The 16,382-nt window shown below is 57.0% G+C and overlaps 2 protein-coding genes across 2 annotated transcripts in view; one reads left to right on the plus strand and one right to left on the minus strand.

Moving 5' to 3' along the window:
• The first annotated feature begins 2,417 nt into the window (after nucleotides 1-2,417).
• On the plus strand, nucleotides 2,418-5,756 carry LOC114072235 (fatty acid-binding protein, heart-like). Its single transcript, XM_027910156.1, has 4 exons — nucleotides 2,418-2,556; nucleotides 3,243-3,415; nucleotides 5,473-5,574; nucleotides 5,664-5,756. Exons 1-4 carry the CDS (start codon nucleotides 2,484-2,486, stop codon nucleotides 5,715-5,717), a joined length of 402 nt encoding a protein of 133 aa, XP_027765957.1. The 5' UTR covers nucleotides 2,418-2,483; the 3' UTR covers nucleotides 5,718-5,756.
• Nucleotides 5,757-6,725: 969 nt separating this feature from the next.
• Nucleotides 6,726-16,382, minus strand: part of ZCCHC17 (zinc finger CCHC-type containing 17) — a 12,612-nt gene continuing 2,955 nt past the window's right edge. The window contains 3 exon segments of the mRNA XM_027910155.1: nucleotides 6,726-7,483; nucleotides 14,064-14,215; nucleotides 16,027-16,161. Of these exon segments, the coding sequence (XP_027765956.1) occupies nucleotides 7,322-7,483; nucleotides 14,064-14,215; nucleotides 16,027-16,161 (449 nt within the window). The 3' untranslated portion in view covers nucleotides 6,726-7,321.

Here is a 16,382-nt window from a genome sequence, read left to right on the forward strand (position 1 = left end):
CTGCCGTGACAAAGGGGCGATTCCCACCCACGCCCTGGGCCAGGACTCGGAGGGGGGAATTTTTTTTTGCCTCTCCAGGGGGAGGAATATTTTTCTTCTGGGGCATTTTGGCGGAGCCGAGCGCAGGGGGGTCCCCGGGCGGGGGGGGCCCTCCTGGCCGCAGGAGCAGCCACGGTGTTTCTTGCTGAGTGTGGTGTTCACTGTGATGTTTTTGGGTACCACCTCGTCTCCTGGCTGTTCTTCTGGGGGATGTGGGAGCCTTTCCCAAGAACCGGGGAGAAGAGGGAGCACGACAGGATTTCAAGAGCCCCACCCCCCAGGCCTCAAGCAAAGCCCCCCCCCCCCTTGCAGCCAGCACGACCCTGAGGGTTCCCACCCAGCAGGTCTCTGCTCCTGGGGATGGGGAGATGGTTGATTTTTGGGGGGCGGGGAGCAGGGCGATGCTGTTTGGTACCCCCATGCCAGAGGCACCCACGGGTCCCCACGCTGGGTCCCCTCCCGCAGCCCCGGGATCGGGGGAAGCAGCGGGGCCAGCGGCGTTCGGGGATGGGGGAGACACGGAGAGGGGCTTTCCCGGGCTCTCCCAAATCCTTTGCTTCTGCCAGCGGCGGGGATGGGACCCTCCTGCCCCCGGGCCGGGGGCTGGATGCCCAGGATGCCGGAGCCGGGCAGGGAACGGTTGGACGTGGAGCTGGACCCATCCCATCCCGGACGGTCACCTATAGCTGTCGCTGTGGGACCAGCAAAGCCATCCCTAAGCCCAGGTCCCCTCTGGTCACCGCCCGGGCAGTGGCCGGGACCAGGAGAGCTGTGTGGGGCCACGGGCAGGGACACGCCGTGCCCAGCAGCGCCCGCGCCCAGCACCCCGGGAGGGATTGGCCTGGCAGCTCCCGAAATCCCGGGCACTGGGATCTCTTGGAGTGGGGGCCAGTCCCGGGTGGAACAGAGTGTGGTGTGTGGGGGTGACCCTGTGAGTCAGTGTCCCCTACAGGGGGGTGACCCTGTGGGTGTGGGATCCTATATGTGGGTGACACTGTGGATTGATGTCCCTGAGGATGGATGGGTGTTCCTGTGGATGGGTGTTCCTGTGGATTGGTGACCCTGCACGTGGGCAGCTGTTCTCATGAATGCTCCCATGTCATGGTCCCACTGTCCTGGGAGCATCCGTGGGGACAGGGCTGTGCAAGTTTGGGACGGTGACACCCACGGGAGGGGACAAAGGGACACTCCTTGCCCTCTGTGTTCCCTCCCAGGCCACGGGGTGTGTGGGTGTGATGGGAGCTCTGGCTCCACAGGGAATAAATCATCCCTGTGACCCAGGAGAGCTGAGCCCAGGGGGTGTCCCAGCCAGGGCAAGGGGACACCATCCCGTGGGGACAGTGCCTCTCCCCCCCAAGGCACGAGGTGAGGGGTCGTGCTCAGTGGCAGTGTCAGCAGAGGAGGCTGAACACGAGCTCCAGCTATTTTTGGGTGCCTCTGGTGACACACCGGGGCCAGACACAGGGAGAAAGTGTCCCCAGGTCACTCAGGGGCCTGGTCACTTTGACCCTGAAGTCCCCAAGACGAGGGGACGCGCTGCAGTCATGGGGCTCAGGGACACCTGAACCCCCAGCAGGAGGAGGATCGTCCCCAGGGACTGGGGGACACCGAATCCCACGGCCACAGGTGACCCCACACACTGGGAAGGTCTGGGGAATGCACTGACCCTGACCCCACTGCCACTGGTGCCCAAAGCAAGGGGACATGTGGGGTCTGTTGGTGTCCCCAGTGTGTCCCCCCCCCCCCCCTCCACACACAGAGCATCCCTCGTGTGTCCCCACACACACAGGGGTCACGTATGTGCCCCCACACGCATGCACATGGAGCAGGGACAGGCTCACACGTGTCCCCACACACACAAGGAGCTGGGGGCTGAGGGGGGTCACACATATCCCCACACTCCCCTGGAGTCCCTAAATGTCCCCACACACGTCCTGCTGCTCCCCGTGCCTCATTGTCCCCCAGCCCAGCCTGCCCGTCCCCTGAAGGACACTGTCCCTGCCGCTGTCCCCACCTTCTCACCGTGTGCCACCTCCACGGGCAGCACCCACCCCGTCCCCACGTCCCCCGTGGCGGGCACACACCCCGTGCCCAGCCCTGCCTCGGGTCCCCACACCCCGCACCCCCACCCCGCAGAGCCCCCACGCATCTCATGACACGAGTGTCCCTCTCTCTGCCTCCCCGTCCTTGCCCCAGCCCGGGGGGGTTGGGGGGGTCCTGGCGGGGGTCGGTCGGTGGCGGGGGGCTGGGTGTCCGTGCCGGGGGTGGCCGCTGCCAGCGCTGCCAGGGGGAGTATTTCTGGAGCGCGCCGTGCTCTTTCCAATCATGTGATGAGGACATTATTTAAGGCGGCGGCGGGGCCGGAGCAGCTGCAGCCGGTGCCACGCTCGCAGCACGCCGAAACCCCCGAGCGCCTGCGGAACCCCCCCCGAGACCCCCTCACCATGGTGGACGCCTTCGTAGGCACCTGGAAGCTGGTGGAGACCAACAATTTCGATGAGTACATGAAAGCTCTGGGTGAGTTAGGGGGGTGAGGAGGGCTGGAGTCACATCACCCCATTTTTCTTTTTTTATACACCCCTCCTCCCCACATTGCGCCCCCCACACGCGGGGGTCTGGCTTGGGGGGGGACGTGCAGGCGGCGGGGGGGGTCGCTGCTGCCTGGGTGGGTGCTTTTTAGGGAGGGGCTCTGGGGTTTTGTGCACGGGGATTCGGGCTGGGTAAGGGGGTCTCGGGCTGGGTTAGGTGGTCTCGTTCTTCCCCTGGGTAATCCTTGGCAGAGGGTGGGGGGATGAGATGCCCCTTCCCGGTTCTGGGAGCCAGCCGGGACCCCCTAAGCCCCCCACCACCCAGCCCCAGCCCCTGGGCAGGGTGTGTCCCCCACGCCGGAGCAGCGCGGGGAGGGGGCACAGGCACCGGTGCCCCCCTTCCCCCAGCCCGGGAGCTGGTGGATGCCGGTGTAGGATCCATCCCTTAGCAACGACAGCATTCCCTGGACCCCTCTTTGTGCCACAGAGCCCCCCTTCCTCCCACCTCCCCAAGTGTGGCAGGCACACAAAGCCCTCCCGGGATCACGGGTGGGGAGCAGTTTTTTGGGGGGGATGAATCACGGGGAGGGAGGAAGAGCTCCGGGGTGATACCCCAGGGATCGGAGGAGCATCCTGCCCCTGCATCCCCCTCACCCCCCACCCTCTCCCCCCAAGGCGTGAGCTTTGCCACGCGGCAGATGGCCGGGCTCACCAAGCCCACCACCATCATCGAGGTGAGCGGAGACAAGGTCACCGTGAAGACCCAGAGCACCTTCAAGAACACCGAGATCAGCTTTAAGCTGGGCGAGGAGTTCGACGAGACCACGGCGGACGACAGGCACGTCAAGGTGAGCCCCCGGCCCTGCCCCCAGCCCTGCCCACCCCACGGAGGGTCTCTGGGCTCCCGGGGGGTCCAGCCCTGGTTGCCCGTGCGAGGGGAACACTCCTCTGCCCGCCGAGGTTGGTGCTCGAGCCTGGTGTGATCCGCACAACTCGCCCCCCCCGGGGGCAGGATGGGCCCCGGAGCTGCCGGGAAGGTTGTGCAAGAGCCAGGCTTGCAAGTGCCAGCTTGCTCAAGAGGAGGCCAGGGGATGCAGTGGGGTGGTGGTGAGTGTCCCCACTCCGGGGACAGAGGGGCACAGGGCCTCTTTTTTGAGCCCCCTCTGTGCTGAGCCCCCTCTTTGCCCACCCTCCCGAGCAGGCAGCTCTGCAGGCAGGGACAGGGACGGAGCACCCGGACAATCCCACCTGGATGGTGCCACCCCGGGGGCTGATGCATCCCCGGGGGTCCCTGGGGAGCCCAAAATCTTCTGACCAAAGCTGTTCCTCACCGAAAGAGCAAGAGTAAAATCACCTGAGGGAGGTCAGAGCACCTTTCACGGCCTCTCCCGCCCTGCAGAGACATTTTCCCTTGCAGGACTGACCCAGCCCCTGCTTTTCCCTGGTTTCCAGCTACTGGTCCCACACCTCACTGAATCCTCCCTGCAGGGAGCAGCTGGCAGCCCCCTGCCCCCCACCCAGCCCAGGGGGCACCTCAGGGGGCACCTTGGGGCTCGCTGGGCACAAAACCCCTTCCCGGCCCCAAGGCAGGAAGCACAAGGGCTGGGCAGGGAGCGAGGCTGGGGGAAGGGAGGCAGCGTGAGCCGGGCAGACACGGGGCAGCAGCGCCCTGCCCACCCCCTTTCCACCCCCTTCCCACCCTCCGGAACTGCTGGAAACTGTTCAAAGCAGCAGGAACGTGTGACCAGCCCAGAGCTCCTGCCCAGCCAGGGGACGTGCCCTTGGGGTGCCCCTCGGCCGGGGTTCAGAGGGCACATGATGGGTCAGCAGGGGCCAGGACGAGCCATGGGCTGCAGGGATGGGGCAGGGGGTGTGTGTGGAGCTGTGGGGCACCCAGGATTGCATGGAATCGTGGAATGGTTTGGACTGGAAGGGATCTCAAAGCCATGGGCAGGGATACCTACCACTATCCCAGCTTGTTCCAACCTGGCCTTGGACACTTCCAGGGATCCAGGGGCAGCCACAGCTTCTCTGGGCAACCTGTGCCAGGGCCTGCCCACCCTCACAGGAGAAGTTTCTCCCCAGTATGCCATCTAACCCTGCCCTCTGTCCATGGTTTCCAGGGCTGTGGGGCACCCAAATTCCTCTCGGGCACCCGAGCAGTGGGGACAACCCAGGTGTGGGGAGAGCTGAGCTCTGGGGGAGCACCCAGAGCCCTATGGGGACACTGACCCAAGCCATGGGGGTACCAAAGGGGCAGCCCCAGAGCCGGAGGGGCTGGGTGGGGGGCACAGGGCAGGATGGGGCCGGGGCACTGTCTATCCTGGCACAGCCTTTGCTGTCACACTAACCTGGGCACGGCCGGGCTGAGTCAGCAGCAGCGGCCTCGCAAACAGCCCGGCGAGCAGAGGCGCGTTTGCCGGATCAGCTCCTCCAAAAAAACCCTCCAAAGCTCTCCTGAGGGCAGGGAAGCTGCGGTTCAAAGGCCCGGCCGGTACCTGCCCCGATACCCGCCCCGCCCCTCCGAGCCCTCCGGGGCCGGTGAGCCGCGCTCGGGAGCGGCCGGGCTCAGCTCCCGGGCCCCGCTGCAGGATGGGACCCTGGGCAGGGCTCCCTGCGCTGGCCCCGGGGCAGGGAGGGCACGCTGGGGTTGCGGTGGGGCAGCCGAGACCGTGACCCAGCAGAGGACGCGGCGTCCTGGGTTGGGAAGGACTAACCGAGCCAGGTGGGATGATCCCAGAGGGGCATCCCGAGGGTGGCACTCACAGCCTGATCCTGAGCACTGAGGGGCTCCAGGGTGTGCACAGGACACCCAGCACCGACCCCTCCAAGGGACAAAGCCCCTCCAAGAGCCCTGAGACCCCGGAAAGGAGGGTTTCACAGCAGGCCTTCTCTCTCCCCACAGTCTCTGGTGAAGCTGGACGGAGGGAAACTCGTCCACGTGCAGAAGTGGGACGGGAAGGAGACAACGCTGGTGCGGGAGCTGAAGGATGGGAAGTTAATTCTGGTAAGGAAAGGGTGTTAAACCCGGGAAGGGCTCAGTCTAGGGCAGGCCTAGAGCTGGACTAACCCCCACTCCTCATCATCTGCCCCCAGACTCTCACCATGGGCAACGTGGTCTGCACCCGCACCTACGAGAAGGCGACATAGGCGCTGCCCCCGCCCCCCGCTGTCACCCGGTGCCACGTCCATCCCATCTCCCACATCCCCACCCCGTGCTGGGCACAGCTCCACGTGGGATTGGAGCCTCCTGCTGCCCCCGCCCCGGCGCCTCCCGGGGCCTGGGGGGAGGGGAGGGTGGGTTTGTGGTTTGTTGTTGGCGTTGTTTTTTTTAAGTAATAATGGGAAAAGTCGTGTGGAAAAAGAATAAAGGCCGTGTTGTTACAGCTCTGTGGTCAGTTTGCTTGGAAAAGGCTGGTTTGGCATGTGCCCATCCGCGGTGTTCAGCCACGACACCAGCCTGGCCACCCTGGCAGGGATGGGGTTAATGCCCGCTGATCCCTGCAGCACATTTCCCCAAGCTGTGGAAATAAGAGGCTGTGATGGTTAAAATGTGCTTTCCCAGGGGGGATATTTGTTCAGGATCCAGACAAGCTCCTTTCCCTGGACAGTGATCCTTCCACCAGGGCAGGGCTGGAAATCAAGGTCCCGAGCACCTGGTGGCTGGTTTTGGGAAGGGAACTGGTCCCATTGGGGGGATGCAGCCATGGGGAACTGGGGCATAGCACACAGAGGAGGGACAGGCTGCAGCAGCAACCCCAAATCCTTCTGCTGTGACACCAACTGGGAGTTGCCAACCCCACTCTGACCTCCCTGTAGAGCCAAAGGCAACAGGAGAGACTCACCTCCCCAGTTCCTTCAGCACATCTGTCCCAGTACAGACAACTGCTCCTGCTCCTGGCAGACACCCCCTGAGGTCACTGCCATCCCTTCCCCCTGACCTTCAGCTCCAGTTACAAGATTTATGCTCCAGCTGCTTCCTTCCAGAAGGCACCACGCTTCTCCTATGGGTTACCTCACCACACACCCCTTTCCCACCCCGGGGGGGACCTGGGGAAGCATCCAGGACTTCCAAAAAACCCCTTTCCTGCAGGTCTGTGCCCCGTTCCTTCCCTGCCCAAGTGTGGCAGGGACGGAAGAAAAGAGCAGGTACAAAGCACTGGTGGAAATGGAAACGCCAGAGATTTCTTTTCCATCACCTTCCAAGGCAGCAAACACTGCCCAGTGTTTACTCACAGTATCTCCACTCCCCGTGTGCTTCTCGCTCCTCCACTCGCAGTGTTTGCAGACACAGGGGGAGCTGGGGCAGCTTTGCAGCCCAAAGCCAAGGAGGGGGGGATGTGGCCCCATCCCAGGGCCCAGCAGCACACACTGCTGTCCCTGAGCAGCGTGGGGACAGGCAGGGACAGCCTGGCAGTGCCACCCCAGCTCTGCAGGAGCTGCACAGGGCTGATGTCACCCAGGCTGCTGCTGGAAGCACAGCCAGTGAAACACGAGGCTGCAGGACAGGAGAGGTGCCCTGGAGAGGTGCCCTGCAGGCTGTCATGAGCCTGTCCTGGCAGGAGCTGTGGGAGAAAGGGGCAGCCTGTGCCAAGGTGCCAGAGGACAACTTGTAGCAAGGTCACACCTGTAACACCACATGCCTGGGTTACTTTTAGAAGGAAACTCTGTCCCCGGTTCCTGCTGGCTGCTGCTGGTGTGCACCAGGGACTGGCAACATCAGCACCCCACCCTGCCCCTGCTCATTCCCAGGGCTACTTCCTGTGCTTCTGCTTCTTCTTCTTCTTCTTCTTGGGAGCCTTGGAATGCTTGCTCCTCTTGCTGGAGGGCTGAGCCCCCGAGCTGTCCGAGTCCGAGCTGTCCGAGTCCGACTCCGAGGACTCCTTCGCCTTGTGCTTCTTTTTCTTCTTCTTCTTCTGGGAAAACAAATGGAAAACGTGTTGGGAACACTGTCACCTGTGCTCACCAGGGCAGCAAGGGGCTTTGTGTCCCTGTGCCTTCGCAGCTGGGACAGGGAGCCTGCTCCTGCCAGGAAAGGGCACTCTGCCCCAGGAGGCAGGAGTTGATCCCCACTGCGGGCCCACAGCTGCAGGAGCTGGGGACAGGGGACAGCACAAATCAGAGCTGGGGGAGGTAACGTGTAAAGCCAAGCCTGGAAAGACTCAGATCAAAAGGAGAGTCCTTGCCCTCGCTCCACGGTGAGAGCACACTCCATTATTTGAGGCTGATCTTAATTAATAAAGTTGGAAGGATGAAGCTTTTTTGCCCAAAAAAGGGGTTTCTAAAATAGCCACGAGCACCACCCCTGCCCCCCTGCCCCATCAGCAGACCCCAGAATGCCAGGAGATGATCAGTGATGTGCTGGAGCTCTCCAAACACAGCTGCTCCTGGCAGGAGAGCCCAAGCCATGCCCAGCAGAGCTTCCTGCAGCCGGGACAAACTTGGTGCCCTCCCAGCACCCGCTCTTGGCACAACCTCCCTGCAGAGACTGCACCTCCCCCTGCCCCCACAGCTTCCCACTGCACCCCCTCCTGCCCCCACAGCTTCCCACTGCACCCCCTCCTGCCCACACAGCTTCCCACTGCACCCCCTCCTGCTCTCCCATATCCCTCCCCTCCATGACACCACAGAGCCCCCCAGGTTCCACCTGTTTCTGCAGAGCCCTGAAGCAAAAGCTCCCCAGGAAGCTCCAGACCCATCACTCAGATGTAGGGCAAGAACAGCTGGAGCTGGAATAAAGGTCCCAAGGAACTTGGAAATGCATCTAAACCCTCGAATCTGAGGCATGTGAGGAACCACCGAGCAGAGATTACCCCGAGATCAGGCCTGGGTGCACTGGAATTGCATCAGCAGAGCACCCCAAGGCACTGAACACTCTTTGATGACGGACTTTTACATACCACTGGATCAGCTCTGCAGGCTTGGAGGTGCCCAGGGAGCTCCCCAGGGTGGGAGAGCACACTGAAGCCACGCTGGATGTAGGTGTGTGCCAACAGTGAGGGCACAGGAGCCCTCCAGTGCCACCTACAAACTTGCCCTGAAGAACGAAATGCTTGGGGAAAGTGTCCTCATGTGGAGGGAAGAGAAGGCTGATTCCTCCCTCTTCCATTAGCTCCAGCCACTTCCAGACAGGTGCAGCTTCCCTGCAAGTATTCCTACCCCAGATCATGGAGAGACAAGTTGAGTCTGTCTGTATTTCCCTTAAAACCAGCCCCTTCTCCCCTAAGGGCAGGGACACGATTTCCCATGGATTGGGTATCCCAGCACCAGGCATGGGCTTGTCAATTAGGGAATAAAGAAGGGAGCTGGCAGCTTATTTACCGTGACAGAGGACAGTTGTTTCAGGGAGGTGGAAGAGCAAAGACAACACTTTGGTTTGGAGCTGTGCCGAGTCCTCTGGGATCCCACAGAGGATCCACAATCAAAACCCAGTGTCTGCATTTTCCTGTGGGATAACAAGACTCACTACAAATCCTACAAATCCCCAACCCACACACACACAAAAAAACCCCAAATCCTCACAGTCTTTGGAACAGGATGGGAAAGAGTTAAACCCTTCCAGAGAAAGGGATATGCAGCAAGGAGAATTTTCTCAAGCTTCCCCAGGCTTGGGTGGTGAGAAAGTTTGACAAGACCTTTTAAGAACCACGAGAGTTTCATCCCAGGGCTTGGGAAACTCGCTGAGGATGCGAGGGCTGAAGGCAGGACAGGATGTCACACGGGATGACAGGGGACACCAAAGCACGTGTTGGGCACTGCAAAAAAACAACCACCCCTCAGGGCCTCCTTCCAACACACACAGAGTCCTTTTTTTGGGGCACACTGTGGGATTTTCGGGGTGTCCCATGCAGGGCCAGGAGTTTGGACTTGATTGGGTCCGTCCAGCTCTGGGTATTCCAGGATTCCATGACTCTCCCAAGGCACTGCACTGCTCACCAGTGAACGTTTCCATGGGGGATTTGGGGATATTCTGGGATCAGGGTGGGTTTTTGGAGGCGTTTTGGTGAATTTTTGTGGGAATTTAATAGGACCTGGTATGGATTTGGAGGCATTTTGGGTGGCTTTCGATGGATTTTGGTGGCTTTTTGTGGGCTCTGAAGCTATTTGGATGGGATTTTCAAGGATCTGGATGAGATTTTCAAGGATTTGGACAGATTTTGAGGGCATTTTGGGATATCTGGGGGTATTTTGATGGGATTTGGGGGGGTTGGGTGTAATTTGTTATGTATTTCAGGTGGATTTGATGGGATTTGGGAATTTTTGGAGGTGGTTTTGTGGGTTTGGGAATATTGGGGGGATTTAGGAAAATTCTGGGATATTTTGGGAGATGCATTTTACCTGTATTTGGGGGTATTTTGTTGCAATTTTGGGGCATTATGATGGGATATGGGGCTATTGGGATTGAATTAGGGGGTTTTAGTGGGAAATTTTGAACATTTGGGGAATTCTGAAGCGAATTCCATGAATTTGGGAGGAGTTTGATAGATTTCAGTGGTATTTGAGTGCATTTTCCTGATATTTTGATGGGATTTGGGTGGATTTTAGAGGCCTCTTGGGTGAATTTCAGGGGTATTTTGGGGTGTTTTATGTGGATTTTGGCAGCATTTTGATGGAATTACGAGGAAAACGTGTGGACCTGGGGAAATCCAGAATAGTTTGGGGTGATTTTGTTTGAGTTCATTTGCTCCCAGGCTGTGCTTCAGGAATGTCACAACATCTCATTCCTTCTCAAGGTATTTGGTTTTGAGATAAGAGGGGAGTGTCCAGAAACACTTGAAATATTTCTCAGAAGACCCTTTTGGTGGAAGTTGCGGCCTCATTTCAACATTTTCCTGCCTGGCCTTGGGGGAAAAAATTAAGAGTGGATTTCCACAGAGATGTCAGTCTGCATCTCCAGAGAGGTGCCAATAATCCTCACAGGCTTCTTTTTTTTAAATTTTATTTTAGATTTTTTTATCCCACCACCCAATTTACTCCCTAACAAGATTCAGCACATAAATCTAAAGGTGGGTTTTGTGGTTTTTTTTGCATCCCTTGTTTGAGGAACAGTCAGAACTAACCTGAGGAGGAGGAGAATCCAGTCTGTAGGCTCAGAAAAGCAGGGATTAAGCACAGTGTGTGAAGGGCCGTGCCCTCAGCTATTGTGGTGTAGGAACCAGTAAAACAAGCCCAAGGGAGGATGGAGTGAGGCTTGATGAGCCACAGGTCACAGAACAAACATCAGCCAGGTGTGGTTTTTACAGGCAGAGCACCTGGAACTCTTCTACAAGGTGGCAAAAAAAGCAGCCAAGGCTTCAGAAAAACCCAATTCCAACGGATCATCAGCCCAGGATGAGCTGTTGGGTGGGACTGAGGAGAGGGGATGTTTCTGCAGGGTTTAAACTGAAGGGGCTGTAGCCCTGGGTGAACACTGGGGATGTTTCCTTGGGAGGCAGAGGAGAAGGCAGGATCAAAGGGCTCAGCTCTTCCCAGCACTCCTGCCTCCCACACAGGCAGGGACTGCTGCTGTGTTCCCACAGGAGCTGCCTCACCCCCTGACCCCAGAGGAAAAGGGACAGGGACACACAGCCCCTGCCCTGCCCAGCTGTCACAGACTGCCCAGGGGTGCTGCCAGCCCTGCAGCAGGGGATGATGGAGCTGTTTTAGGGTTGGAAAAGATCTCCAGGATCATCAAGCCCCAGCATGTTCACCACTAAATCATAGCCTGAAGTGCCACATCCACACGATTTTGGAATCACTCCAGGAGTGGGGACTCCAAACTTCCCTGGGCAGCCCCTGCCAAGGCCTGACCACCCTTTCCATGAGGAAATTCCTGCTGGTGTCCAACCTGCCCCTCCCCTGGCACAGCTGGAGGCCGTTCCCTCTCCTCCTGTCCCTGTTCCCTGGGAGCAGAGCCCGACCCCCCCCGGCTCCCCCCTCCTGTCAGGGATTGCAGAGCCAGAAGGTCCCCCCTGAGCCTCCTTTTCTCCAGGCTGAGCCCCCGCAGCTCCCTCAGCTGCTCCTGCTGCTCCAGCCCTTTCCCAGCTCCTTTCCCTTCCCTGGACACGCTCCAGCATCTCCACTTCTCCCTCAAACCACTTATTTCTACAGCTACATCCTGTAAATGAAGGAAAAAATTGAGGAGCCATTGGGAAGGCAAGGTGAGAAAAAAAAAGGGAGTGAGAACCTCAGAGTGCCTGTGGCAGGACAGGAATCTTTGGGGACAGGGAAGAGCACCCAGAGATAGCAAGAAAGCATCAGATCTAGGAAAGCAGAAAGTGCTGATCCTGAACAACCAGAAGTGTCAATAGTGTTGCTCTGGCACTAAGTGGAGGTGGGATCACTGGGGAGTGGCAGCTCCCTGCTACTCATTCAAGAATCCAGCTCCACACTGATGTCACACATGTGGGATGGGCCAGCCAGGGGACTGTCACTGGGTAAAATGAGCTATTTCTATGCTGGAGCTGCAGCCAGGCAGGGAAGCACATGGTGGCTCCTCCATGAGCTCACAGCAGGCACTCAGACAACAAGGGAGCTATTCATGTCGAGGATCCCACATCCTGCCTCCAGAGGAGCTCCAAGTGTTGTTATTCCAGCTCTGGCAAACATCTGAACACTTTTGATGTCCTCCTTGAGAAGGGGGGAAGATGAAAGGAATGAGCAAGATTTAAAGGGAAGCTGTTAATACACCAAACCAAAGAAAATAGGAACAAATTGAGGACAGTGACCCCCATATCCTGTCGTGTCAGCAGGGCAGGACTCCACTGGGAATGCCCATCCTGCTGGATGTGGAGTTATTCATGCACCTCTCAGTGTAATTTTTTTCCCCACAGCATTTAAAAAACTTGAGCCTTTACCAGGCAAATCCCCATCCCTGCCAGAGGGAAGAGACTCAAGGCAGGAGAAGGGTTGTGGAGCTCAGAACAGAGAAGCCCAATGTCTGGGGTCTGGAAAGGGCAGAGGCACAGCCAGCCTGGGATCTGAGGGATGACTCGGTTGAATCCCATGATCCCAAGATCAGAACAGGAAGTAAACAGTGTGGATTTTCTATCAGGGTGCCATGACACTCCACAGACATTCCAAGGACTCTGGAGCAGGAGCCTACACAGGGTGGAAGCACAGGACATCCAGGGATGGAGCCTGGCACAAGGTCTGTGACCAAGGGAGATCCTCTTCCCACCTCTGGATCAGCTCTCCAAGTGCTCCTGAGCAAACAGGAGCTGCCCATTTGGGATCAAATCAGCACTAACTGTGTTTGGTACTCAAGTCAGACTCCCCCCCACATATTCACTATTTCCCCCCCAGGCTGGTTGGGCACTGAACAGGCTCCCCAGGGCAGTGGGCACAGCCCCAAGGCTGCCAGAGCTGCAGGAGGGTTTGGACAACACTCTGAGGGACAGGGTGGGATTGTTGGGGTGTCTGTGCAGGGCCAGGGGTTGGATTTGATCATCCCTTCCAATTCAGAACACTCCATGATTCTACTGGCAGCATCTGCAGCCTCTCCCACCAGTACCAGCACTGGGGTAAGGCCACAGTGAGGTGGGAGAGCCCAGCCCTCAGGAGCTGGTCCTCACTGTGCCATAACTGACACCACCCTTGTCCCTCTCCTGTAAAGCCAAAATCCATCACCTTTGCTTCCTGTCCCTCTCCGGGGACAAAGAGAGGCCACAGAGCTGCAAAGAGGAAAACAATAAAAAGAAAGGGCTTTGGGAGTGTAAATAAACATGGTACTGCAGTTGTGAAGGGGCTGATAAAAGTTTGATTGTTTACTGAAGTCTAGAATTGGAATAAGCTGTGGCTGCCCCTGGATCCCTGGAAGTGTCCAAGGCCAGGTTGGACAGGGTTTGGAGCAACCTGGGCTGGTGGGAGGTGTCCCTGCCCATGGCAGGGGGTGGAATGGGATGGGCTTTGAGGTCACTTCAACCCAAACCAGCCTGGGATTCTATCAACAGCCTCTGCTGTATAAACCTGACCCCCAAAAGCTCCTGGTCTGGGTTCAGGCCTCCCCTGAATCTCATCCCAGCACGTTCTGAGCCAAAGGTCAGACACTGCACATAAAAATACTGTTATCTCTTGCCATTTTCCCATGGATTTTCACCTTCTGGCTGGGTCAGGACACCCCCTGGAGCCACACACTGGGCACTGAGTTCGGGTTAAAGGTGGGAGGGCAAAGGGAGGGAAAACAGCTTATTTGCAAGAATCACAGACATTCAGGAAACCAAAGCAATTCCCACAGAGCCTCACAAAGACCAGGAGGAAAATAATAATCCTTTTCTCACTCCAAGAAATATCTTTGGGGGGCTGTCTGCCACAGCCCAGAACCAGCTTAAAGGCAGTTTAGCATAAACAGAGGCAGAAAGTTTAAGAGTGGCTAAAAAGTCTGCAGAGGAGATTCCTGTTTTGCTACAGGAAGATTGAGCCACCCTCCCAGCCCAGAACTGGTTACTCACACACCCATGTTGCTGCAGTAACTCACACAGCAAACTGCTCATCCCACTTTTCCAGGTCACCTCCTACCTTTTTCCTCTTTTTTGAAGGCTCCTCAGCCAGGCTGGTCTTTTTGTCTCCTCCATGTCCTGCTGCTGCTGCCACCTCATCTTCCTCCTCTTCTGGGATGAGGCTGTACTTGGTACCTCCAGGCTGCATAAAACACTCCTTGGCAAAATGACCTGTAAAATAAATGTTTGAAGGAGCAACTCGTGCCCTTTTCCCTTTGCACTTCACACACCTGAGCTGCTGCTGAGGATCTTTTTATTATGAGTTACGAGAAGACAATCTACACTGGAGTTTTTTTTTTTTTCGTCCTAAAACTTCAGCTGGTTTGACATGCCCTGATTCAACAGGCCAGATAAAACACAACCCAGGTCATTCTGGAGAAATGAGTCAGGCAAAAGAGGAAGATATTCCTGTCTGAACAGGGCAATTGCAGAGACCTGTCTGTGCAAGGGGCTTAAACAGCACAGGAAGGGGCATGGGAAAGGTAAACTGGGGTGATTGGCACCTGGTAAATGAGCCACAAAGCTCATTTTGGTTCTGCCCTTTCTAGTCTGAAGGTATCAAAAGCTGACCTACTAATAGCTGAAGTGGAAACTCAGATAGCTGGCACCTGCCTGCTGTCAGGAGGAGACAGCATCATTAAAATCAGACTGGAAATAGGTAGAATCCTACTTTTTTTTTTTTTTGAGTTAAAATAGTATTTTATATATAATATTCTTTAAAATAGTATTTTAAAGATACTTCCATTCCACTACAGAGCCCATCCTCATTATTAACCTCCTCCAGAATAGCACGAACCCCATTAACCATTTGCTCCAAATAACATCAGGCAAGTGGGGCACAGCCAAAAAAACTCCTGTCCAAAAAAAAAAAAACAAACTACTTGATGCTTCAGCAACTTGCAGAATGCTCCTGAAAGGCACCACACAAGTCAGGCTCCCACTGCTGAACTGGGCAAGACACAGATTTCAGCAGGTTAAAACCCCAGTGATGTGGGATTTCCGTGGGTCACTGTTCACAGTCAGATGATCTCAAGGCCACCCTTACTCCTCAAAATGCAAAATCAGAATGAGGTCTCAGCTGTGAGGCACGTTGAGCAAACACTGCCAGGACTGAAGTGTTCCCAGCAGGGATCAGAGAGTAGATGGGGTTGGAAGGGCCCTCTGGAGATCACCCAGTCCATCCCCCTGACCAGGAAGGGTCACCCAGAGCAGGTGACTCAGGGACATGTCCAGGTGGGGTTGGAATGTCTCCAGCCAGGGAGATTCCACACCCTCCCTGGGCAGCTGTTCCAGGCTCTGCCACCTCCATGGACAGAAGTTGTTCCTCACACTGAGGTGGAGCTTGCTGTGTTTTAGTTTCTGGCCCTTGTTCTTCCTCCTGTCACTGGGCACCACTGAGCAGAGTCTGGCACAACCTCTGACATCCCTCAGAGATATTTTTGTGGATTGACATTTGTATGGATTGAAAAGATCCTCTCTCAGTCTTCCCTTCTCCAGACTAATCAGGCCCAGCTCCCTCAGTCTCTCCTCATCAGAGATCCTCCAGTCCCTTAATCATCTCCGTGGCCTCTGCTGGACCCTCTCCAGCAGCCCAAAGGGGGATGGGATTTTAAGGAATGAACTTTTATAAAAGGATTTGAACTAAGTCTTCCATTTTTATAACCAGAGACAGAAAATGCAGTTTTCCTCTAAGGGAGGCCCATGGCAGCCAAATTCAGTCCTTACACACACCCATGTTAACGGGTTTCCAGAGAAGCTGTGGCTGCCCCTGCATCCCTGGAAGTGTCCAAGGCCAGGTTGGAGCAACGTGGGCCGGTGGAAAGTGTCCCTGCCCATGGCAGGGGGTGGAATGAAATGAGTTTTAATGCCCCTTCCAACCCAAACCAGCCTGTGATCCTTTCCATGAGACAGACACTGGTACAATCCCACCTGACTGCAACAAGGCTGCACCAAGAGCTCCATTCAGCCCTGCCCAAACACACCTTTGCAGCCACACTTCTTGCACACGGTGTTCAGAACAGCTTCCAGCGTGATCTTCTGGCTCGTGTAGTCCCTGAAGGTGCGTTTCTTCCTCTCATCCTGGCTGGGAAGAGAAGGACAGTTCCATTTTCCACCCACTGTCACCTTTCAGCCTGCATGTTTGTACTGACAGAGCAAACACACAGGGAGCTGCAGTTACATCCCCCATGTAACATCCGTGTTTTGTGTGTGAATACACACATGAACACACTCAAATGGTTGGAAATCCAACCTGGCCTTGGACGCTTCCAGGGATCCAGGGGCAGCCACAGCTGCTCTGGGCAACCTGTGCCAGGGCCTGCCCACCCTCATAGCCAAC

This window comes from Empidonax traillii, unplaced genomic scaffold (assembly GCF_003031625.1).
Source record: "Empidonax traillii isolate 1590-97213 ecotype Southwest subspecies unplaced genomic scaffold, ASM303162v1 scaffold2795:size21793, whole genome shotgun sequence".
Taxonomy (NCBI): domain Eukaryota; kingdom Metazoa; phylum Chordata; class Aves; order Passeriformes; family Tyrannidae; genus Empidonax; species Empidonax traillii.

Bases quoted from the DNA above. Each gene is read 5' to 3' on its own strand.
- LOC114072235 (XM_027910156.1), top strand. From the start codon at position 2,484: ATGGTGGACGCCTTCGTAGGCACCTGGAAGCTGGTGGAGACCAACAAT. The intron at 2,557-3,242 runs GTGAGTTAGGGG...TCTCCCCCCAAG, and splicing joins TGAGTACATGAAAGCTCTGG to GCGTGAGCTTTGCCACGCGG. The intron at 5,575-5,663 runs GTAAGGAAAGGG...ATCTGCCCCCAG, and splicing joins AGGATGGGAAGTTAATTCTG to ACTCTCACCATGGGCAACGT.